We start from the raw sequence: 26112 nt of genomic DNA, 5'->3' as shown, positions 1-26112 counted from the left end.
GTTTGGCTGCATTTGCCTGCCTACATTCCTCATCAAACCAGGGGTTCCTTGTGGGTGGCTGTTTGAAACCCAGCACATCAGAGGCGGCTTCTCTGATTGCGTCTTGGCAATGTTGCAACATTGTGTTGGCGGCAGAGAACTTCGAGAGCGGTTACTTGTAACTCGGTCGGAAAAGGATTTGGCGATCTCTGACGATTGTAGCCGTTCGACGTTGTACCTTCTCCCAGCACCTCCCTGTTTTGCCTTGGGTCTGGAAATCCGAAGTGCTACCTTGGCTACAACGAGGTAGTGGTCCGAGTCGATGTTAGCTCCTCGGAAAGTTCGTACATCCATAATGCTGGAAGAGTGTCTGGCGTCGATCGCAATATGATCAATCTGGTTGACGGTAGATTGATCTGGAGAAGTCCAAGTTCTTTTGTGGATGTTAAGGTGTGAAAAACGCGTACTGGCTACCATGACGTTTCGCCCCGCAGCAAAATCTATGAGCCTGAATCCGTTGTCGAAAGTTTTGTCGTGCAGGCTGTTCTTCCCGATTATTCCACCAAAGATGTCTTGCCTTACTAGCTTGGCATGAAAATCGCCAAGGACTATTTTAATATCGTAGCTAGGGCACTGCTCATATGTTTTGTCTATAGGAGCTCGAAGAACATATTTTTGGTGTTGTCGTCTTTCTCTTCTGTGGGGGCGTGCGCGCATATCAGGCTATTGTTTCCGAATTTAGCCTTGATGCGTATGGTCATGAGGCGCTCATTGATGCACCTAAAGCTCAAGACTTCTTGCCTAAGTCTGGCTGCAATGACGAAACCGCATCCAAATAAGCGCTGTACAATAGTAAATATCGCAGTTTTTCATCCTCTTTTTGCCCGGCCCATCCCATGGTATATCCTGGATGGCGGTGATGTCTGCTTTATAGCGGTCTAGGGCCTCCGCTAATTCTTCGGCCGCACGTGATCTGTTAAGGGACCTAACATTCCACGTGCATATCCGAAGTTCGTTGTCCTTAATTCGTTTGCGTTGGTTGTCAACAGTAAATCCGTCCGTATCCGAGGCTTGTTGGTGCTTCGCAACTATGAAAGCTTTTACGTGGCCAGGAAGTCACCCCGACACGGCACAACCCCCAACCTGGAGGGCCTGATCCTAAGTATAACTCCAAGGATGGGGAGCCGGATAAAACCGCTCCTTATAGGCCTGAGCTCCGAATAAGTCGAAGAAGCCCTATAAGGTGTTCACTAAGTAGTTCAACCTTACTGGAACTGTAGACGCCACCGTTGATTCCATCTCGGGAATTCCTCCGCTGCCGTCTGGATAAAGAGAGGTGCCTTAGTGGGAACACCTCTCCCCCTCTCTCGTTTGCTGCCCCCAACAACTTTCCACTGGGGTTGGAACCCAATCTCCAGTTGAGGTTCTAGGCACCCGATGTTCACCCCGTCGAGGTGAGAGTAGGATTTGATAGACAGAGGTTGGTTTTGAGAAAAACCTGTGGACGCTTGAGTCCTCTTGAATGCACATGTACCATTTGAACATTACTGTGAACACATTTTTTTAATTTGTAATTTTTTTAGGATTTGCTGATTTTTTGTAGTTTTGTTTTCTAAAACAAAAATTTGAGCTTTGAAATGTTCTAGGAACTTGTACACAAAAACCAGAAACCAGAAGAAATAATATTAACCTTATATACCCCATGAAAACTAAGCTTAAAAAACATTGAGTTTACTTTTGACTACTGTAACAAAACCTCTATGGTGTCTATGAAAGGAACATTCTAGGATTTCTATTTCGAGTCGTCCTGCGTTTATTTCTATATTTCCTAAAATTGTATTTTTGATGTATAAAGTAATAATTCCAAAGATTTTATTTCCGCACAACAGCATTAATTACTTTTCTTTTTTTTTGGAATTTTTCGATTGTGTAAAAATGGGAACTCCTATTTAGTTTTTATTTTTCATCTCCTAGGACCGAGGAGCCCCATCAGCGTCATTGCTTTCACTATATTACTGTACTTTGCCTCTGCACACATAAATAATGTGCTGTGCATGCATAGCAATTATTATTAAAAAAAAATCCTGTTGCACTTGTTCGCATATGCTGTTTCGTAGATTAAAAAAGCGAAAATATACCGTTATACTAGATTCATCGTGATTTACACTATATTTTGCACAAGTCGCATTTTTTAAGGGGTGCTTTTAGTGCTCTTATAGGCTTAAGGATATATATTATACATATACAAACACACAAACACAAGCTGATGTATATGCATACATAGACGTAAGTACATATCCTTAGTCACTCTCGGGGAAGTCTGACGGGTTTAATGTGTCATACTTTGCTTTGATGCTATTGAACGTTATATAGAACACTAACACTGCCTCCTACTAGAAAGGATGTTAGTTTTGCTTGGCTATTGCAATGGCGGGCGGTTGGGTTTCTTTGGGTTTTGGTTCTTGGTTGCGTTGGGGTTGCTTTCTAGTTTTTTTTATTTTCAACTTTTAATTTCATCATCAAGTTAAGTAGATTCCTCAACTTGACGTAAGCAATTACTCTTTGTCTATGTTACCTAGCTAGAGCAGCAGTGACAATTTTGATTACTCGTTTAAATAGTCTAAGGCGGTGCAATGGCCGCTTAACATGGGGAAGCGTTGATTATATAGTTTTTTAGTGTTTTCTTGTTGTTTTTGTTTCTTTTTTTCTTTGAAGAACACTGATGAGACAGGGAAGGTATAGGACGCAGCAAAAGGTCATGAGAACGGTGAGTGAGTCATCTGATAAACAGCACAGAGTTCCATTGAATATAGCTTGAGACACTTATGATGTAGTAAATTAATAAGTAAAGTGAGCTAAGCTTTACATCAAGATTGAAAGTAAGGTATATCTGTTTGAATGTTTAGTTTTGATATTATAGTATATCTAACTTGACATCTTTGAAAACTTGAACTATGTACAGTGGCTCCCACGACTAATCGGACAAAGGGAATGTAAATTTTCGCAATGTAATTTCTCCAAGAGAATGCATAGAAGTAAAATGAACTTAATCATTATTTTATAACATATTCAAATTCAAATTAAGTTTAAATAAACAAAACTGCATTTCAAATTATTAATAAGCAAATAAATTAAATAAACAAAAACTACTTACACATAATTGGACATTAGCTGTTTTTACACTTTAGTACCTCTGTAACTGTGATACGGAAGACTATTACTTAAATTTAAGGTATTTTCACTAATTACACGAAAATCAAAGTAAACGTCTTTGAAAATTATATATTTGGTCTTTTGCATAGCCAGGACGGTAAATCAGTACGAGAAAAAGCAAAACTTGTGCAACGAAGCCCTTTCACAGGCTATTACATAATTTCACGATTGAAAAACGGAAAAGGGTTTTAAAATGTGAGCAGAAAAGTAAAAGGAAAGAAGCTGGAGACGTACGATGAAAAGCTTCTTTTTAGGCTAATCAATTAAAATTCCTTCTTATCTTTGAAAAAGCCTCGGATACGGACGGATTCACTGTTGACAACCCACGCAAACGAAATAAACACAACGAACTTCGGATATGTACGTGGAATGTTAGTTCCCTTAACAGACCACGTGCAGCCGAACAATTAGCGGAAGCCCTAAACTGCTGCAAGGCAGATATTACAGCCATCCAAGAAGTGCGATGGGATGGACCGAGCAAACGCAAACTAAAAGACTGCGATATCTACTACGGCGACTGCTACAGAGAACAAAGACAGCGTCTATTTGAGTAAGGATTTGTTGTTGGAACTAGGCTCAGGCAAAAAGTCTTGAGTTTCAAATAATTTGTGAGCGAGCGCATCACGACAATCCGCATCAAGGCTAAATTCGCCAACATAAGCCTAATATGCGCGCATGTCCCAACAGAGGAGAAAGATGAAGGCACCAAAGACATATTCTTCGAGCTCTTGGACAAGACATATGAGCAGTGCCCTGGCTATGACATTAAAATTGTCTTAGGAGATTTTAATGCCAAGCTAGGAAGAGAAGACATCTTTGGTGGGATAATCGGGAGATACAGCCTGCACGACACCACCTCCGACAACGGATTCAGGCTGGTCGATTTCGCTGCGGGGCGAGACGTTCTGGTAGCTAGTACGCAGTTCACGCATCACAATATCCACAAGGGGACATGGAAATCTCCTGATCAATCAACCGTCAACCAGATTGACCACATTGCGATCGACGCACGACACTTCTCCAGTATCCAGGATATCCGAACATTCCGAGAGGCCAACATTGACTCGGACCACTACCTCGTTGTAGCCAAGGTACGGCTACGGATATCCCGATCCAAGCCAAAACAAGGAAGTACTGTGAGAAGATTCGACGTTAGACGGCTACAATCGCAAGAGACTACCATGTCCTTTTCCGATCGAGTCTCTAATAACCTCTTAAGGAGTCCTATTTTTTCTGCATTAAGCAATGAAAACCAGTGGCAACATTGCCTTGCAGCCATCAGAGATGCCGCCTCTGAAGTGCTAGGTTTCACACGGCCACCACAGCGAAACCCCTGGTTTGACGACGAATGCCGGCAAGCTCACGCAGCGTAACAAGAGGCATACAAAACGGCGCTGCACAAAAGGACTAGAGCTGCTCGCGAGCTCTACGAGCAGAAGAGGAGAGAGGAACACCGGCTTCTTAGATGGAAAAAAAGAGAGAATGAGAAGTGCGCGATCGAGGAGATAGAGAGATGTCACAACAGGAATCAGGTTCGTAAATTTTACGAAAAGGTAAAAAAAACCTCCCAAGGGTACCAGCCACGAACCGAAGCCTGTAAAGACGATCAGGGGAACATCGTAGTAGAACCGCAGTCGATGCTGAGAATATGGAAAGATCACTTCTCCATATTATATAACGGCGATGACGAACTGAATTCCGGTGTAACGGAGCATTCCGGTGTAAGGGAGATAGAACCACTCAACCTCGGCGACGCAGATCAACAATTCCGCCTACCCGACCTTGACGAAGTGAAGATAGCTATATCTAGACTTAAGTCAAACAAAGCTGCTGGAGCTGACGGCATCGCTGCCGAACTATTCAAAGCAGCAGGCGATGACTTGGTACGGAGCATGCACCAACTCATCTGCAAAATATGGTCGGAAGAAAGTATGCCCGATGAGTGAAATCTCAGCATAGTGTGCCCGATACATAAGAAAGGAGACCCTCTAAACTGCGCCAACTACAGAGGCATCAGTCTCCTTAACATTGCGTATAAGATCCTCTCTGCCGTATTATGTGAACGTCTGAAGCCATTCGTCACCAACCTGATTGGTCCTTATCAGTGTGGCTTCAGACCAGGAAAGACCACTATCGACCAAATATTCACACTACGGCAGATCTTGGAAAAAACCCAGGAGCTTCAAATCGATACCCACCATCTCCTTATCGATTTTAAAGCCGCGTATGACAGCATCTATAGGGAAGAGCTCTACCGAGCAATGTCAAGTTTTGGCATCCCTGTTAAACTTATCCGTTTGTGCAGAATGACGGTGGAGAATGCACGCTGCTCTATCAAGGTCGGAAAAGATCTTACCGATGCATTTGATGTCAAAAAAGGTTTTAGACAAGGCGATGCACTGTCATGCGACTTCTTCAACATCGTTCTGGAAAGAATTGTGCAAAACTCAACCGTCAACACTAGAGGCACAATCTTCCAAAGGTCCATCCAATTACTCGGATACGCAGATGATATTGACATAATTGGAAGATCAAAGCGTGATGTGAGTGGAGCGTTTTTGAGCATTGCGACGGAAGCAAAGAAGATGGGTTTAGTGGTCAATGAGGGCAAGACCAAGTATATGCTGTCATCAAAAAAGGACACTAAACAACGACGTCTTGGACAAAACGTCACCATGGACAGCTATAACTTTGAGGTAGTTAAGGACACCAGCGCTGAAAGCAAACGAAGAATAACTCTTGCAAATCGCTGCTTCTTTGGACTTAGAAGGCAATTGAGAAGTAAAGTCCTCTCTCGAGCTTCTAAAATCACCATCTTTACAACACTCATCATCCCAGTTCTCATTTATGGCGCTAAGGCCTGGACCCTGTCAAAGAAAGATGAGAGCGTCTTAGGATGCTTCGAGAGAAAAATTCTTCGGGTGATTTTTGGTCCCGTACACATAGATGGACTATGGAGGAGATGATATAACGACAAACTGTACGGGCTGTACAGCGATACTGACCTAGTTAGCAGAATTAAAGTCCAACGGCTTAGATGGCTAGGTCATGTAGAGCGGATGGACATCAACGCTCCAGCCCGGAAGGTCTTCGAATCCAATCCCGAGGGACGGCGCAGTAGAGGAAGACCGCGACTCAGGTGGCGCACCCAGGTGGGAGAGGACCTCAACCAACTTGGCGTGCGAAACTAGAGACAGCTAGCTAGGGACCGAGCTGGCTGGAGAGACGCATGTTGGTTGAGGCCCAGGTCCACCCCGGACTGTAGAGCCACCTTAAGTAAGTAAGTTTAAAGTTTCTTTTTGGCTGCCTTTTTTAAACAGTGCAGGTTTAAGTTGCTTTTGGCTGCATCCATCCGCTAGGAATTTTTCGGAGGGTTTTAAAAGTTTAATACTTTTTAAAAGAGACTTGAAAAGCATTTTAATCAAATAATTCAGTAACTCACCGTTTCCACACAGAAAGTCTGTCGAGCTAGCACTTTCATTTTAAAATAATTTGAATGTAAAATTTAGCTAAATTTGTGTTGTTTTGTTTTCAAAGAGAAAAGATTCTGGCTTTGTTGGCTAAAACAATCGATATTGAAATAAAATTGGCGATCCCTTTCCCTTTCCATGATTTTTTAGACTACCAACAAACCAAACAAATAAAAAATGTTGCTGATTCGATAATTTAGTAATATGATGAAATTTATGCAAACAAAATAAAGTTACTAAGAATAGAAAGTAGACAAAAAGTTAAAGAACAAAGAGAAGCTGCCAAAAAACCGCTAAAACTATCCATTATTTTTTTAAGTGTACATAAAACAATTTAATACTTTCATAATGAATAGCAATGAACTCTGGGAGAGAATATTTAATTTATTAAAGAAGAAAACACCAAAACTAGCAAAAAAAAATGATAACCCAAAATAAATGAGCAAAAATACCTGGTAGCTATCACTGATTGATATTTAGCATTAAGTTCTCATTCCATATTAAAGCTATTTTAACTGTTGATACACAAATTCAACATCTGATGGAAAAATAAAATATCTTCTTATAAATTATTCATCAACTTACCTTTTCTTATTTTTTTCCCATGTTGAAACTGTGTCAGAATTTCTGTTGTTTTTTTGAACTTTTTTGTATTATTCGTTTTCAAAAATGAAATAGTTGTCATAGGTCGGGTTTTCAGGGGTTTAAACTGAATTACTGAATTATAACTACTTATGCCGCTCGTCGATATCTGTCAATTTAATATACCATAGGTGTTAACAATAGCAAAGACGTTTTGTTTAAAGAAGCTTGCTTGTTTACTCATCAACGTTCAACGCCCAAGGTGCACTCATTTTAATGTCGATGACAAGTTGAGTAAACATTTAAAAATTTAACACGTCTTGGTCTATAGATACAAAAAAAAATACATAACCGTTAAGGAGGATAAATAGCACGTCATTTAGGAAGGCAAAGACTGGTTGGTAATTGAAATTAATGTTTGACGACAAAATAATCTTGTCAGAATGTTTTTTAATGATGAACGAGTTTTTGATTTTTAATTAATTGTAAGTTCTTTTTGTTTGTTTGTGGTTTTAAAACATAATTTAACTTATGAGTTCATTCATGTCAGTACTAAAAATCTATTGTTTTCTTAGAATAAGTAGAACAGGATTGGTATGGTGACTAATTTTGTAATGTAAGTCGAGTAATTCATGGACAAAAATAAAAGTTCGGTAGATACTTATTTGAAAACAAGTTTGCTAAAAGCTATTTTTTTTTGTAGTAGGCAATAAAACAAATTGGGGGTAAAGTACTCACGTATTTTGAGATTGCTTGTTTTTGTTTCTTTTGTTGAAAAAAAGTTATAGCTTCATAAATTTATTTCAACAGGGTGATTCGAAAAAAATTCAATATCAAATTTCTAACTACATATTTAAAGTTCAGAAAATCATACTTCAAACTTAAGACATATCTAAAGTTATGGTTATTGTTTGATGTAAGCTTTATGATGGTAGACTTTCGTCTTTCCGAGCTCGGAAAGTTATGATGGATGGGAGGATGTGCTTGATGTTACCTTAGTAAACAATCGTGATTTAGTAGTGGAGAATTGGAAAGTTTCCCCTTCGAATTCGCATTCGGATCACAAGTGGATTCTTTTTCAAATTAATTTCGAGTTGAAAAACCCTCCGCCTTACAGAAATCCCAAAGGAACTGACTGGACGAAATTCAGTCAAATTACGAATTCCAAACTAAGCAACTTAACGAATCTCACTGAATCGATAGGAGACCTTGAATCAAAGGTGAAAACCTTTAAAACTTCTATAAGTAAAGCTTTTAGAGTCTCTTGCCCAGTTAAATATAGCCGTAAAACCCTTCCTTCTTGGTAGAATGAAGAACTGTCCAGTCTTAGGAAAATGACGAGACAATTTTCAATATCTGCCACAAACATAAGTTTTACCAACCGTATAAAGACTCTCTTAAAATTTACAAACAAGCCCTGTCATGAGCCAAAAGACAAGGCTGGAGAGAATACTGTCAATCAATCGAAGACATAAAGGACTCCGCAAGATTCAGCAATGTTTTATCGAAGGAACATTGTAATCCTTCATTTCTAAAAAAGCTTGATGGAACCTGGACAGGCTCTCCAGCCGAATCTCTTGAGCTACTGATGAAGACGCACTTTCCGGGTTACGAGAGTGATAAACCCGAATCGCTTGAAACCAGAGAAAATATTTTGTGGGCCATCAATACTTTTTCTCCATATAAATCCCCAGCATGGATGGCATACTGCCAGTTATGCTTCAAAAGTTGCATGATGTGGCAGCTCCATGGCTGGGACAAATTTTCAAAGGGTGCCTCCTTTACAAACATGTGCCTATGTCGTGGTGAAAGTAGTTTTTATCCCGAAAGCGGGTAGGCGAGGTCACGAATCCGCGATGGATTTCAGACCAATTAGCTTAACATCTTTTGTGCTTAAAACCTTGGAGCGCATTCTGGATTACCATATTAGAGAAATCCTAGTTGGACGACCTCTCGAAAGTTCTCAGCATGCTTATCTTAAGGGCAAATCTATGGAGACTGCCCTCCATGAGGTAGTGCGAACTGTAGAACAAACAATCCATTATAAAGAATTTACTCTTGCCACCTTCCTAGAGATAAAAGGTGCTTTTAACAAGGTCCTTACAGAATCCATAGAAGAATCGCTCGTTAAGTTCGGTGTAGAAGACTTCATTCGAAAATGGATTATTTCCATGCTCAGTGGTAGGAAGATTCGAGCCACTCTAGGCAATACAATAGCAACAAAACACGTAGTGTTTTTAGTGAGTAGGGGAACACCCCAGGGTGCTGTCCTTTCGCCTCTTCTATGGCTTCTGGTCATGAATACAATTCTCGTTAAATTAAAGAGATGTGGAGTGAAGGCGGTAGCCTGCACGGATGATTTGTGCTATTGGTGTCAGGAAAGTACACCATTGCGATTAGTGAAATCACGGAGTCAGCTTTGAAGAAAGTTAGCAACTGGGCCACGAGTTGTGGACTAAGAGTTAACCAAAGTAAAACTGAACTGTTGCTCTTTACCACCACACTACCTCGACTCAACGTTCAAATCCTATCATTGTCTTCCAGTGCAAAATATTTGGGAGTTATACTCGACCCTTTACTAAACTGGAAACTAAATATTGAAGTACGGGCTAGGAAGGCCTGTGTTCTACGCCTGTAGCAAAACTTTCGGACTTCAGTCGAAGATGATTTTATGGACGTACACAGCCGTATTACGTGCAATCTTAACATATGGTTCGATTGTGTGGTGGCCTGCTCTTAGCAAAACCTATAATATTGAAAAGCTAAAGAAGGTTCAGAGAACAGCTTGCGTGGGCACCACAGGGCCATCGAGCTTTTTATTAAATACATAGTTTCCTGCAGCGCTATTAGGCTAAAGGAATCAAATAGCTGGTTGTCAAAAACTTATGGTCACAGCAACACTACGAAATTAATTCCCTCAGATATTATCTCGGTAGACACTGACTGCTGCATTCCTACTTTGAACTTTAGTAAGGGTTTTAAGGTTATTTTCCCATCGAGAGAAGATTGGGAGGATGACATCGTGTCGATTGGTTTCGACACAACCGTCTTTACTGACGGCTCTGGGATCTTTTCTGAGTCCCTAAATGTAGCTAAATCATTTAGGCTTCCTGACTTTGCTAGCGTTTTTCAGGCTGAACTGCAGGCAATAAGGGAGGCATGTAAGATACTTAAACAAAACCCAAACCAAAACCGAAATGTGGCTATCTTTACAGACAATCAGGCAACTGTCAAAGTCATTAACTCGGCCATATCCTCATCTAAATTGGTCCAGCAATGTCGGGATGAGCTTGCGAACCCGAATATTAACCTCGGTGTCACGCTGATCTGGGTTCCGGGCCATAGTGATATCGTGGGAAATAAACGGGCTGACGAGCTAGCCAGGCAAGGAACGGCCCTTCATAGCTCACTTGCAGAAATGGTTAACATTCCTCTTGGTGCTATGAAGGGTGAAATCTTTTCTATCTACCAACTGCATTATATCTAGGAAGATATGGCCCACCTACAATAAAACCTGTACAAACGATCTTCTATGCAGGCCAAGGCAAGACACAGCCAGGATTGTTGCGGTTTGTACCGGACGTTGGCCTATAGGTTAGTTCATGCAGAGAATTTGGGTATCTCTTACAACACCTTTTGCCGTAGCTGTAGTGACCAAAGAGAAAGTGAAACGATAATCCATTTCCTCTGCAAATGTCCTGCTTTGGCAAACACTAGAATGAAATGCTTTGGAAAAGCATGAGCTATCTGAGACAAAGATTAGAGACTTATTCTTTTTTCTCAATGCGACAAAATGGCTCTAACGTAATCGCTATGAATCTTATCTATAAATCTATACCTTTCAATGAAAGGTCAAACGAACTTTTGGTATCAAAAAACGGCGCACTACAGCGCTAATTGCATCTGAGGCTAAGTTGCCTTAAGATCGCCATTTCTACCTACCTAAGCTTTATGATATTGACTAGAAATTTTGTCTTCACTTACGTTTATATTTGCTTTAGGATCTTCTTTTTGATTAAGTAAGTCAAACAAAGCTCTTAAATCAGTGATTCATCGGATTTCGAATGACGTTTTGGGTTTGAAGATCTTATTCCGAGAACTAAAAAGTGTCATTATATCTCTATCATTTTAATGGTTTAATCTTTAACGTTAAAAAGTTTTTATGGATCAGTTACTGCTGGTTGAATATTTTAAAGAAATTTTACACATTCTATCACAAACTTGAAACAGTATATTTCAAATATTACGTGCAACCATGATATTGTGTATTTGTTTAAAATTTAAATAAAATAATCCAGTTGAAATTTATTAATGTAGGTTTTTATAATCCTAATTAAATTGTAATATAGTCAAGAACAAATTAAATGAGTGTTAGAGTTAAAAAACTGGATAAGTTTGTTTAAAATCAAGATTTGAAAATATTTACACTAATCTGGAAAGTTCAATGTTCTTTGAATTTTTGCTTCATAAAATTAATTTTTTTGTACATCAAATTACCAATGAAATACTTAAACAATGTGATTTATTACAATTAAGACTTATTATTCAATATCAATGAACTTGTTAAGATAGGAACGGTGTACCGCTCAAAATTAAGTTTGCATTTTTAGAATGTTCAATGTAGGTTATGTTTGCTATAAAAAAAAACAATTAATCAATTGAATTTTATAATAAACATTATAATCAGACGAAATAAAACTTAGATTATTTGGTATTGCTTTTACTTTACCTTAGTAAATTCAGCGCCAACAAAATGGTTCACCTCATGGATTTGGTATCGAGCTGTTAAGAGCTAAATGTTAAGTTGTTAACAGAACCACCAATATTTTTTATATAAAAATTAGTTAAACATTTCCTAGCAACAATTGGATAAAATCATGTTCGTTTGTTCTGAGATGAAAAAACAGCCATTCTTGTTTTTGCCTTGTAGGAACAATTTTGAAAAAGCTAAAAACCTAATTTAACAAATAGCTGTTAAAGTTAACTAACAGAAGTTATAGCTATGATTGAAATCAATCCGGAAAAATGTTTGAATCGATATTTGACAGTGTTTCCCTTTGAATAAAAATTACATACTGATCGATCGGAAATCACACAAAGAATTTGTTTTGCGAAAAAAAAGTTGATTGCGCATTTGTTTTTCTCTAAAAATGTATTTTTCTATTTTTCGGACGGAAATGCATTTTCCTGAACTAGACGAGTCAAATTAAGGATGAACCTAGAATTAATTGCAATACAATTTGTGTGAATGAGGTCTTATTGTAAATTTTCCGTAGAACACGATGCCGAAAAGTCTACCTATGTACACGGCACGGATTTCCAAATTTTTCAAAATGGTGTCCCATTATTCCACTTTATAGTGTATACCTCCTTACATGCCCATATGGGGTATCATTTTATATGTTTTTAAGTACGGGGAATTCAAAAATTACATCAAAAATTGGTTCCGATGAAAATTTTTTAAAAATACACTGAACAAAATTATTTTTTTATATTTTTTTTTAAATTTTTTTTTGTTTTATTTTGATTGGTTTAATATTTTTTTGTGTTTTGTATATTTTTTTAAACTTAATTCATAAAGCATCTAAAACAAAAAACATACAAAAGTCATAAGCCAAACAAATGATAATACCTACTTTTAACGAACGAACGAACATGTAATTGGAACTTACATCTGGCAATGGTTAGGGAGATGCAGCATGTGGCCATAATTCCTATGCAAGTTCTGCTCGACTGTACTATGAGAGAATGGTTGAGCTTGAACTTGAAGCTCCCAATGTTCACACGGCATTTATGAATGGTCTTCATGTTGTCCGAAGGAGTAATAGGTTTTGGGGTGACCTTTCCACTGATCTGATAATCGAACAAGTTCTAATGAAAAACTTAAAAGGATTTGGAAAGACACATGGGAAAGGCATGACAGAACAGCAGCAACTTGTTTGGGTTATGTCGCGTCCCATTTGCGCCCATTTAAATGAATGCGTGCAGGAGTTTACTTCAGTGAAACATTCATCGAATGAGCAACATAAAACAATGACAAGTTCAAGAATTGCACGCGATAAAGACGATACCCAAAAAGTTCTGGCTTATGTAGAACAACTCAACGTTTTTGAAAAAGACATAAATCTACGTAATATTGTCACGGGAGTTAATTATAGCAATGATTTTAATCCTGAACGTGCCAAAGAAATCGGAAAACTAACACTTGATGAGATGACAGACAAAAGAGCCTCCGAGTTCACTTTCAGAAAAAGAAAACAAGTGAAGCCAATAACATCAGGTCAATCTGTACAATTAAAAGACGAAACATTTCTGATTGAACCTGAACTTTTGTTTCAGCGCCTGTTGCTTTGTGCACAAACTAATGGCGTGAACTTACAGGAGGTGTTTTGTTATGAGCTTTGCTCATACCCAGCTAGTTTTTTTGATAAACACGGCCTTATGAGGGAATCCGAGAAGTCACAGCTTGCTAATTATATCAACGAGCAAGTATCAGAAGTTTCTAGCATTCCCAGAGATATAAATTATATCATTGATGGTGGTTGGCTACTACATCGCCTTCCTTGGAGTCAGAATCAGACCTTTCATGAAATTCTTTGTGCTTATGAGAGATATGTGCTAGCAAAGTATGGCAAGGCAATTATAGTATTTGATGAATATGGTGATACATTCTCCACAAAATCAGAGGCCCACCTAAAAAGACACCGAGGTATTGTAGGACCTAAAGTAAATTTCTCAGCTTCTACCCGTATTGCCATCCAGAAGGAAATATTTTTGAGTAATAATGACAACAAAGAAGCCTTCACTGTTCTGTTATCGGAAAAGTTACAAGAAGCTGGATGTAAAACAAAACAATCTCATAGTGACGCAGACGTCATGATCGTTATGGAGGCTATAGAGTCGTCCAAAAATCATCCTACAGCCATTGTTGGTGAGGACACTGATCTTCTTATACTACTCCTTCATCATTTTCAAAAAAAAAAAACTTTTATGATAGCAAATACTTTAGGCGATGATGTCTGTTCTAACATCTTATTTGCTCATGCTGTATTAGGATGTGATACTACTTCTATACCATTTGGAATAGGCTAAAGTGATTCCATAAAATTGCTTAAAAAATCAAGCAGTTTCAAAGAAAGTGCTGCAGTATTCCAAACATCACAGAAATTAATAGAAGAAATTGAAATTGCTGGTCTTAATGCCATTATAACGTTGTTTGGAGGAAAAATAGGGCACAACACACTACATGATATGAGATTGTGAGGGATTAAGCTGCTGCAATTCCATTGAAGTGAACATGAATGATGATTAAAAGTAGGTATTATTATTTGTTTGGCTTATGACTTTTTTATGTTTTTTGTTTTAGATGCTTTATGAATTAAGTTTGAAAAAATATATAAAAACACAAAAAAATATTAAACCAATCAAAATAAAACAAAAAAAAATTAAAAAAAAAAATATAAAAAAATAATTTTGTTCAGTGTATTTTTAAAAAATTTTCATCGGAACCAATTTTTGATGTAATTTTTGAATTCCCCGTACTTAAAAACATATAAAATGATACCCCATATGGGCATGTAAGGAGGTATGCACTATAAAGTGGAATAATGGGACACCATTTTGGAAAAAAAGCCATATTTGGAAATCCGTGCCGTGTACATAGAAAGACTTTTCGGCATCGTGTTCTACGGAAAATTTACAATAAGACCTCATTCACACAAATTGTATTGCAATTAGTTCTAGGTTAGGCTGTTTTTTGAGTTAGATTGACTCGTCTAAACAGTTGATACTTTTATGTTCAAAAGTGAAATGAATAGTTCCACTGATTTGAGTTCCAATTTCACACAATTCCAATTATAGATTTCTGTCAGTTAAAGTTTTTCGGTGGATTTCAATGAGGAATTTGTTTTGAGAAATTTTTAATGATAGCTATTATCGACCGGCCAAAAAAAATTCCAATGTTTGCTTTCAATGATGAAAACCAATAATAGCTATAACTCGCGCCTTAAAAGCCAAATCCGAACAGCATATTTGAGAAAGCACTTTCCATGACAGTAATAACTCTTGAAGGATTCGTCAATTTCCACTACTCCAACAGAAGATACACACTTTGGAAATATTCCTTATCCAAGTCCTAGTTTCTACGAAAAAAAACTGAACTGATGGTTTTTTAAGGTTTTTCAAACATTGATTCAACTTACTACCAAAAACTTAAAAGAAAACAAAAACGAATTCCTTAATAATCACAATCTTGCATTTTATTTCACAATAATTCTTCACATTCACTGTACCATTTCCATCCATTCATTTCGTATCATATCAGCTGCCTTCTCTCCAATCATAAACGAAGCCGCATTCGTATGCGCCGTTGGTGGAAACGGTATTATACCAGTATCTGCCACTCGTAGTCTCCTAATACCGTGCACTTTCAATTGTGGATTAACAACCGTCGTTGGATCTGAAGATGGGCCCATCTTACAAGTAGCGACCTGATGATGCAGCGTATAGGATAAAGTCCTTATTGAACATCTCCAATAGTCATCGGTTCCGAATTCCAAATGTTCACAGCCTGGTACACTTTCTGTATACAGTTCAGTGCCAATCTTTTGCATTGCAGGAGTTTGTGTTATTCTTATAGACTCTTTGATGCCTTCCAAAAGGAATTCAACGTCTTCTTCTTCTTTGAAATATTTCGGATCAATCTTTGGCCAATTCAATGGATTCCGATCTTCCAACCAGAGTCGACCAATCGATTTTGGATGGAAATGCATGACAAGGAACGAAAAGTGCTCTCGATTCTCTAAGGGTCTGTAGACCTTATTGTATAGATCGTCGCGGAAATTGGCACCTTCTTTGAGTCCAGTACCGCCGTCGGATGCTAAGCTACCCGATACCATTATTATTTCAGCATCGGGAAAATCAGCTGGTTCTTTTGAGTTGGGGGTCTTAATAAATGCCAACGACTCTACACCTCCGATAGTAGAGATTCTTGTCTTTGGGCTACCAGATATCCACTGAGTAACGTCTTTTAGTGTTATGCGATTGGCGAAGAGTGTTGCTCCGGTTGCGTTGGTTGTGAATGTTGGTCCAAAATGGCACATGTGATCATAGAGCCTTTGGCCTACTGGCAAATTTTGAATCTGTGGAATTCCAACTGCCTCGAGATTATCTTTGGGTCCGATACCCGAGAGCATAAGTAATTGTGGTGAGTTAAACGATCCAGCTGACAAAATCACCTCTTTCCTAGCTCGTATCGTGTACTTCTTACGTCTATGGATGAAGTCTACTCCGTATGCCGATTTGGTCTTAGGATCGATGAGTACTTTGGTTACCTTAGCCAGAGTGATAACATGTAAGTTTTTCCTCTGATATCGAATGGGGTCTATGAATGATTTAGCAGCACTGTGCCTGCGACCTCGTAGAGTTGTAGCCTGGACATAGGACACTCCCAGTTGAGTTTCGCCATTGTAGTCGGTGTATTTGTGGCCGGCTTGCTGACTGCCCAACACAAACGCATGAACCATTGGCGAACGATATTTGACATCTTCAACGCTAAGCAGTCCAGATTGATTGTGGTATGGTGAATCTTCCAAACCCCTTAGGCTTGACATTTCCGAGCGCAGGAAATACGGCAGCACTTCGTTGTACGACCAGCCTACATTTCCCGCTTCTGCCCACCGATCGTAGTCTCGTCGATTTCCACGATTGTAAATCATATAATTGATCGAACTTGATCCACCTATAACTTTTCCATGTGGCAAGAAACACTCATTGTTCCTCATACCAAAACAGGATCGCTTCTGAGGAGTTGACTTGTAATTCCAATTGGAATGTGTTCCTTGAAGAAATGCTGCCATCACAGGCATGGAATGGGCAATGTTTTCAGTTCCACCTGCTTCGATCAGATAAACAGTCCAATTTGGATTTTCCGAAAGTCGATTGGCTAGGACACAGCCCGCTGGTCCAGCTCCGACAATGATGAAATCAAATGCTGCATTGTTCACTGGTACTGGAAGGATAAATAATAAAACAAGAGGTTAGATTTAATTTGTGGACTCTAAGGGACTTAATAAATATAATTTTTTCGATTCAATTTTTTTCTGAGTTATAATATTTTTTAAATATCTCTTTTTTTTCTCGGATTTCAAATTTGTTTGCATACATTTTTACCAAATGTCACTTATTTCTTACAAATCTTGTCAACAGTGTTAAAACAAAGCTACATCCAAAAAACTGTTAGGGTATTTTCTCACAATTTCGTGGAACTTTAATTGGTACAATATTTTGTACCCCGAATATCCCAACAATTATTAAAAAAAAAATCCCACATACAATAAAACATAAGGTGCTACCAATATTGTAAAAAGTAAAAGTTACATTTATAAAAAAACCGGAACTAGATGAAAAGCAAGAAAATTATTCAAGGACATTATTGGTTGATGTGTTTCAATTATAAATCTAGAGTAAAATGTTTGATGACTGCAAAACGTAGATACAAAATTACATACAAGTACATCGTTGAACAAGTGAAGTGCATTATAGGTCTTCTTGCATAAAGGTCGATCGCACCACAATGTATATATTCCATGAGTAGAAGTTATAATATAGATTGGGAGACTGGGAGACTGGCATGGAAAGAACTAGTTCGAATAGACTGCCAAATTAAGAAGATGCTTTTATAAAGGGTGTCCCAAAATTAACGCAAGATTTTAATTAAATAGAAAACGCCGTTTTTAGTCTTTTGATAGTTATATTTTGAGTGACTCGTAAAGTACATAGGATAGGGTTATGTATGGAATAACACATCGGACAAATGGCCTCCACGGCTTTGCATGCACATGCGCATTCCTTTGTTGCAATTTTCCATGACCATTCTGCATAAATGTGGCTGAATTTCGTTGATGCAGCGTTGAATCTCCTCCTTTAATGCACGGGTGGTTGTGGGCTTGTTGACTTAGACTTGTGATTTCAAATAACCCCATAAAAAGAAGTCTAATGGTGTCAAATCACACGATCTAGGAGGCCAATTTTGATCACCGAAACGAGGGAGTACACGATCTGGAAATGTCTCATGCAGTAATTGAATTGTTTCACGGGCTGTATGACATTTGGCACCGTCTTGTTGAAACCACATATTGGACACATCAATATCATCCAATTTTGGCAGAAAGAACTGTGTAATCATGTCGCGATATCGAGCACCAGTAACAGTCACTGCTTGACCAGCATCATTTTCAAAAAAATATGGCCCAATTATGCCTCCAGCCCAAAATCCACACCATACAGTCACGCGTTGTGGATGCATTTGTTTTTCGACAATCACATGTGGGTTCTCCGAACCCCAAATGCGGCAATTTTGGCGATTGACAAAGCCATCAAGATGAAAAGGTGCTTCATCGCTTAGGATGATTTTGCTCGAAAAATCAGGGTCCATTTGTTGATGCTCAATAATCCATTCAACGAACTCTCTTCTCTGTCCATGGTCATTAGGCTTCAATTGTTGTGTTAATTGAATTTTGTAAGCATGAAGACACAGATCTTTGGTGAGTATACGCTGTAGAGAGGTTCTTGAAATTTGCAATTCTTGTCCACGACGTCGAATTGAGGTTCCTGGATTGTCAGCAACACTCTCACGCACTGCTTCAACATTCACATTTGAACGGCTTGTTTTTGGAAGACCAGTGTGTTTGGCGTCTCCAACGGATCCAGTCTCCATGAATTTATCAATTAATCTCTTAACAGTTGACGAAGTTAAAACACTATTCCGACCATATTTTGTATGAAATTTTCGAACTGCAGTCGCCAAGCTTTCACTATTTTTGAAATATTCTTTAATGAAGACACGTTGTTCTATCCTATAACGCTCCATTTTTAATAAACCTATACTGTTAGCTGTCAAATTGCTTTTTTTCAGGGTTGCCAACAGTTCACTGCACAAATGTCAGCAAATTCAAATCTTGCGTTTATTTTGGGACATCCTTTATAATTTTGTAACCGATCGATGATTCCACATTTGAAAGAAAAATCCATGTTATTTATACAAATTCATCGGGAAATAAAATTCAATGACGTTACAGAAAAAAGGAGTCAAAATTTAAAAACATTGCAATATAAATAATTACGGATCAATTTGTTAGCACAATTTTTTTTAAATAAGTAAAACTCTAGTTTTTTGCACATGGAAAGAGATAGTTAAAGTCCGATCTGAGTGTCCAATAAAGTGCCATTAAAGTTTCACTAATTTATGTATTTGTCTTTTATAGCAGCTTTTGCATAATTTCGAAGTTAATCTTATGTTCTCTTTCTTTTCTTTAAACTTTTTTTTCTGTTTTTTTTTTTTTTTCGTTTGGTTTACTTATAGGGACTGTAAATAAGGAAGCAAACGTATTGCTCGTTTTGATTTGCACAATCTCGAAAAAATCTCAAGTTTAATATACTTTTTCACAAAAGTTTTAATTTAAAAGAAATGATTTTTAAAAAAATCTTGGTTTTGGAACTCCAAAAATTGTAACTTTCAACTTTTTTAAAATGTTGCCGTTCTTTTGTTTTGTATTAATAAAGTAATTTATTTTTAAAGGCTATCAATTGCATGAAGGTAAGAGTCAAGCTCGCCTTATACTCGTAGTTAAAGATAATGTTTTATTTTACTTTTCTTTAGAGTTTTTTACAAGTAATATGGTTCAAAATTGTGTGCGAATAACAAAAAAACGTGGACATTTAAAACATCGTTAATAATACTAAAATTCTAAACCACTAATTTTCAATGTCAAAACGGTAAAGATTAAGTATAAAATTACTATTAAGCTGATAGCCAAAAGTAAAAATTATTAAAAACACAAAGCCTCCTTGGTTTAACAAGAGGCTTCGTAACTTAAGTAATAAAAAAAACAAAGCTTACAAAAGGTTACGCACTTGTGAAAATAATATCGATTTAAAAAATACTTATACATTCGGGTAGTGCGAGAATTCGATGTTCTTAACAAATTTCTATATAAAAATTACATTTTATCGATTCAATCAAACATAAAAACTAATGCAAAATGTTAATGTAAAATTCTAAGCAGTATGCACTACAGGGGCTCTACATTTTCGGATCTTTCAAATATTTGTAATTCGTTTGCCCATTACTTCGAATCAAATTATTCGAAATCTAGTTTAGATCCATTAAGAATAGCCGAATTATCTAATCATAGTTATAAGGTTGACAAAGGACAATTAGAAATTAATATTTCGGAAATCGAAGAAGGTCTTTTGAATTTAAATAACGATTGCAAAGTAAGGCCCTGATGAAATTCCACCAATTATTTTGGAGAAATGGTCCTAAGCAGGAAGTAAATAACTACCGTCCTATTTGTAAATTATCAAGTATACCGAAACTCTTGGAGAAAATTATATGTGAAAAGTTGACATTTCTCCTTAAGGAGCATATTTACCTTTTCAACATGGCTTTATTGCAGGAAGATCCACTACCACTAATCTTTCTAGATAGATAGATAGATAATTTGGATTTTATTGGATCAACATTTGAATTTAACAATAGATACGTTTTTACATTTACAAAAATCATTATAACATGGCATTTGCCGTCTGCCAGATTGACAACTATAATATATTAATTTAATTACAAAGATATAACCGTTTTAAATAACATATGTGTTTAAAATAAGGAATTATATGGAAACCAATACAATTTAAAAATTCAAATAAGATACAGTTAAAGGTTTGTTTAATCAAAAATCTTATTTAATTATTCTTGCTCTATATCTGAGCGCAATTACACAATATTCATAAAGTCTATTAACGTTCATATGATACAAATCGTCCAGGACTTGCTCTTCAGATAAAACATCGTTCCCAAGAACGCTTCTTCTGGTTTCTTTCAGAGTTGGGCATCTTCCCAAAAAGTGAATGACGTCTTCTCTTTCTCTCATGTTGCAAATGCTGCATTCTAATGCTAGATCCGGTCTGTGAGGCATGAAGTTCAGATTGATAAGCTCGCTGCGAAGTCTGACCATTGTAGCGATAACATTAACCTTATTAGCGTCACGAAAATAGTTTTTCTCTGCCAAATTGTGATTTAATCTACTGTAAACTGTTCTGTAGATGGAACTGAAGGCTTCAGCTATATATTCAGCTCTACATTTCTCATTCACCTTCGAGATTACATTGTAGAAGAGAGTCTTGCAACTACCAATGTTTTTCAGGTTTAAATCAAAGCTTAAATTGCATTCTTCAGCAAGTTTTGACCACTCTCTATACCAGCTGTTTCGTTCGTGTATGGCACTGATAGGTAGCTTCTTGACTAATCTGGATTCTGATAAATTGAATATGTACTGAAGAAAATCGGCTTGCAACTTCAAGGCCTTTATGTGTAAAGGTGATAGTCCTGTTTCGAGCATTACCACGTAATTTGGTGTGTTGACTGATAAGCTAAATATCCTTTTAATATGGTGTGTCAAGAGTTTTTCCTCCGTTTAAAATCTCATACATCCCCAAACTTGTGGGCCATATAAAAGTTTGCTCTCCGATACAGTTTCAAATGCCTTGTGCTTACTGCTATGCGCAATATTTCTGTTCATGAAGCATCTTTTCCATGATATGTTAATGGCTGTTTTCGCCTTTTCTAACTTCACAGTTAAATGCTTCTGCATGCTCAAACTTCTCGTAAAAATTACCCCTATATATTTGTATTCGGTTACACATTCTAAGGCTTCTCCGTTAAATGACCATTTCTCGTTAGAAGCATTTCTTCCACCACCGTTTTTAAATATCATCACTTTAGACTTTTACGTATTAACGATTAAGTTCCATAAGCAACAGTAATTATATAACCTGTTTATCATGAGCTGTAACGCTTCCGGCGAATACGCAAACATGACAATATCATCTGCAAATAATAAGGCCTTCATATGTGTTCCTGCGAAATCCACGCCACCAGGAAGATAATCAATCAGGTCATTTATAAAAAGTGAGAACAAAGTGGGGCTCAATGTGCAGCCCTTCCTTACTCCCGATGAGGTCACAAACCAATCTGACAACTCTGCACCATTCCATACAGCCGCTCGAGTTCCTCTATAGAGATTCTCTAGCGCACGTCCAAATTTCATCGATAACCCCTCGTTATATAGCTTGTAGAATAAGGCACCTCTATTTATTGTATCGAATGCCGCTTGAAAGTCGATGAAAAATACATATAATTTCTTTTTTTGAGCGATAAAGCTTTCTGCAAGACTTCGGAGTACAAAAATATTGTCCATTGTAGAGTAGCCTGCTCTAAAGCCTGCTTGAAACTCTTTCAGTATGTTCTGAGACTTAATCCACTTGTTGAGCCTTTTCTGCATCATCGTTGTAAGAATTTTATATGTTGCATTCAAGAAGGAAATGCCCCGACAAAATTTCCCTCTATGACTTTATTGAACATCGTTAGAAGTCGATCATTAAGTGCAGAAGTGCCATATTTGTAAAATTCGGCTGGGATACCGTTTGCGCCTGCCGCTTTCCCATCTTTCAGAGTACACAACGCTTGCTCCAACTAATCTTTCTATCTTTTCCAATTTCGTTTTAAATAAACTCGAAGAAGGCTACCAAATTGATGTTATCTATACTGATTTTGCGAAGACTTTTGATAGAGTTAGTCATACTATTTTGATTGAAAAACTGGAACAATTTGGTTTACACTCAAATATGTTGAAATGGTTGGAGTCATATCTAAGGGGTCGTGTCCAATTCGTTTGTATTGATCAAGTACTCTCTAGTCCAATTATTGTTACCTCGGGTGTCCCGCAAGGAAGCCATCTTGGTCCCCTTCTTTTTTTAATTTTCATCAACTACCTGGCTGATATCTTCTTAAATTCTAGTACACTTTTATTTGCAGATGATTTAAAGTTTTTCAGATGCATACATTCTTAAAATAATTGTATTCTTTGGCAAAATGATCTCCAAAAAATAACAGAATGGTGTACAACTAACCAATTATTTTTGAACGTTAATAAAAGTCAATTTTTTTTCTTTTGTCGCAAATTTTTGAAAATTGGTTTTAATTTTCATATAAACAGATACACTTTGATCAATAATATACTTTTGTTCTTATCGAATTAATTAATCAAACCATGTTTATAAAATTGTTATTTTAAGCACTTAATGTTATGTATTATTACGCCTATTTTTTTTTGTTATAAATGATTATTTATTTCTTGACCCTTCGTAATCTAATTGTAGATGTTAAGATCTCTAATTGATGTGAAATAAAAAAATAAAATAAATCGATATCATTTTTGTTTGTAAGGTTTTTGAATTAAAAATTTACTAATTTGTGGAATAAAAGTAAATAATTTTATTCGTTCACGAAATATTTGACAATAAAATTGCTTAAGTGAAAATCTACTTTATAATTTTTTTGTGAAGTCCTTTCTTCACATATTCATATTGTTACCATCGAAATCTCTGCTGTTTCTTAAAATACGAAGGACTAACAAATTACAATTACAAAACTTACGTCGAAAAACACAAACAGACTTTTAAACTTTCGAAAAATTTCAAAACCTTCAATTCGACAAAAAGCACCGATTACAATAACTTCCAAAGCGAATTAAAACAAAAAACAACTTTTTAAATTCTTTTGGCTGAGTATTTTTTTTCAATTCAAAACTTCAAAAACTTTATATTTACTTGAAAAAATAATTCTAAGCAATAAGCTATACTCACAAACAGCTTGAAAATGCTTCTTTTAAACTTGATATACAATTTATAACAAAAAAAAAAAACAATATATTTCACTTCAAAAATTACTAAGAACTCATTGTTATAAAAAATCGCAAATAAATTTAAAACACTGAACATTTTCCCCTAAAACTTATCTTATTTTATCCTTGCGCACAAGATATTAGTTATTTTAAATTAAATTTTTAGGATCGAAACGGTTAATCGTCAAAATCTAATGAAGACTTAGAGATATTTTAAATTGGTTCTCTGGGAATTTAAATTCTAGGTTCTAGGTTTTAGTTGTAGAACCAGACTTTCCAGATACCAAAGTCTTCACAGTTGTAAGGACTCCAAAACTACAAGTATCTTAATATATAATTAACCCTCGATAACGCTTGTTGCATATCTTTATTTGTTACCATTTTTAAAGCCAACAGAATATTATTGTTGCCTGTTGTCTATCACTTGACACTATCCCGGTATCTTCCTTCAACTTACCTTCGACCGGTTGAGCTTGTTCAACATAGTTGTGTATTCCCAATTGCAATATACTTTCATATGGATCTCCCGATCTTGGTAAAAATATCCCCAAACTTGAATTTATTAAAATTTGCACCAAAAATATTATCAACAAAAAATATCTCTTCAGCAGTAATTTCATTTTTAATTTGTTTAAAACATTAAGCTCACAATTAAAATTTAAGAACTTTTCTTCTTAACTTACGGATGCTAACTAAATTTAAAACTTATCATGAGATATTGTTTTAGAACAAAAACAGTATAGTCGGAGAAAAGACCGAGCGACGACGGACGACCGCGAGAACAGAGATTTTTATAAACGAGACGAAGAACGCGGACGCACGAGACACAAGACACAAGACAATATGCTATGCAAGTCTGTTCTACTTGATTTCTGTTCTGTGATTGCTTCTTTCATGGTTAATGTCAAGTCAAGACTATACAAATATGTAATAAATGGCGATAAGGTAGTAACTTACTTGTAGAGTTGCCAGATAAATGAATAAGAACAAATTAATCTTTTTCTTATTTTTTATCAAACATTTTTATTTAAATGTATTTCAAAAACAAAATTAACTTTCACCTTAATAATATTTTTACATTTCTAAGAAATACGTGTTATTATATTCCATAACCGAACCTTTTTCAAAAATATTATGATTTTTTATGTTCTTGGGCTACGAAGGGTTTAACAATATAGTTGCTTTTATATTTTCAAGATAGGTTAGGTTAGGTTGGAGTGGCTGTCCAGAGGTCATTGACGCACGTACACCTCAAGGGTCCATTGTGATACCACTAATGAGGTTACTCATGGGAGAGTAATGAACTTAAACAAACCATTCCGTACTTTTAATAAAGTTTTGTGTCAATCGTTGCCATTTCACTGGTATTATCGAAGAAGGGATTACCGAGAAAGTTATTCCTTTTAATGGAGAGTGCTGGACATGTACATAGAAGGTGTCCTCTTCCTCCTCGTCCATGCAGCTTCTACAGAAGTCATTTGTGTAGACCCCTAGCCTAAGAGCATGTCTTCCTATGAGGCAGTGTCCTGTTATTACTCCAATTGCAGAGCTTATACTTTGTCTGCTCAGTGATATCAAGCCTTTTGACCGTTTTAAGTCTATACTTGGCCATATTTGCTTGGTTGGCAGGCAGGTGGTACTCTGTGACCATCTAGCATTTGTTGTTTCTATGTTATGTTTTTGTCTAACATGAGGCAGAAGTGATCCGTTTTTGGCGAGCTCATCGGCTTTACAATTTCCCGGAATGTCTCTGTGGCCCGGCACCCAAATGAGGTGAATGTTAAACTGTTCCGTCATCTCATTCAGAGATGATCGACAATCGTGGACTGTTTGAGAGTTTGTGGAGACAGACGCGAGAGATTTAAGAGCGGCATGGCTGTCTGAGAAGATTCGTATATCTTTGAGCCAGGATAGTGCTTCTTTAATCGCCATTACTTCGGCCTGGAGTGCACTACATTGATTGGGAAGTCTATAGGATAGACTGATATTCAGTTGTTCTGAAAAGATACCACTTCCAACTCCGTGATCGGTCTTTGAACCGTCAGTATAGAAGTGTACCGCATCGTCTTCCAGGGGTCTCTATTCTTCCCAGGAGGATCTTGAAGGGATGGACACATGGGGTAGAT

General features: G+C 36.9%; 2 protein-coding genes across 5 annotated transcripts in view; one reads left to right on the top strand and one right to left on the bottom strand.

Moving 5' to 3' along the window:
- LOC129946406 (flotillin-2) overlaps positions 1–26112 on the top strand; it is a 393620-nt gene that overhangs the window by 17705 nt on the left and 349803 nt on the right. The gene's annotated exons all lie outside the window — the stretch shown is intronic.
- On the bottom strand, positions 15483–24861 carry LOC129946399 (glucose dehydrogenase [FAD, quinone]). Its single transcript, XM_056056570.1, has 2 exons — positions 24444–24861; positions 15483–17253 (listed from the first exon to the last, which is right to left on the bottom strand). The coding sequence occupies exons 1-2, from the start codon at positions 24604–24606 to the stop codon at positions 15527–15529; spliced, it is 1890 nt and encodes a 629-aa protein (XP_055912545.1). The 5' UTR covers positions 24607–24861; the 3' UTR covers positions 15483–15526.

The sequence above is a fragment of the Eupeodes corollae genome, chromosome 2, assembly GCF_945859685.1.
Source record: "Eupeodes corollae chromosome 2, idEupCoro1.1, whole genome shotgun sequence".
Lineage (NCBI taxonomy): Eukaryota > Metazoa > Arthropoda > Insecta > Diptera > Syrphidae > Eupeodes > Eupeodes corollae.
The sequence above is the reverse complement of the archived record's forward strand: the minus strand, read 5'-3'. Positions and strand labels throughout refer to the sequence as shown.

Bases quoted from the DNA above. Each gene is read 5' to 3' on its own strand.
- LOC129946399 (XM_056056570.1), bottom strand. From the start codon at position 24,606: ATGAAATTACTGCTGAAGAGATATTTTTTGTTGATAATATTTTTGGTG. The intron at 17,254-24,443 runs GTAAGTTGAAGG...TTATCCTTCCAG, and splicing joins ACAAGCTCAACCGGTCGAAG to TACCAGTGAACAATGCAGCA.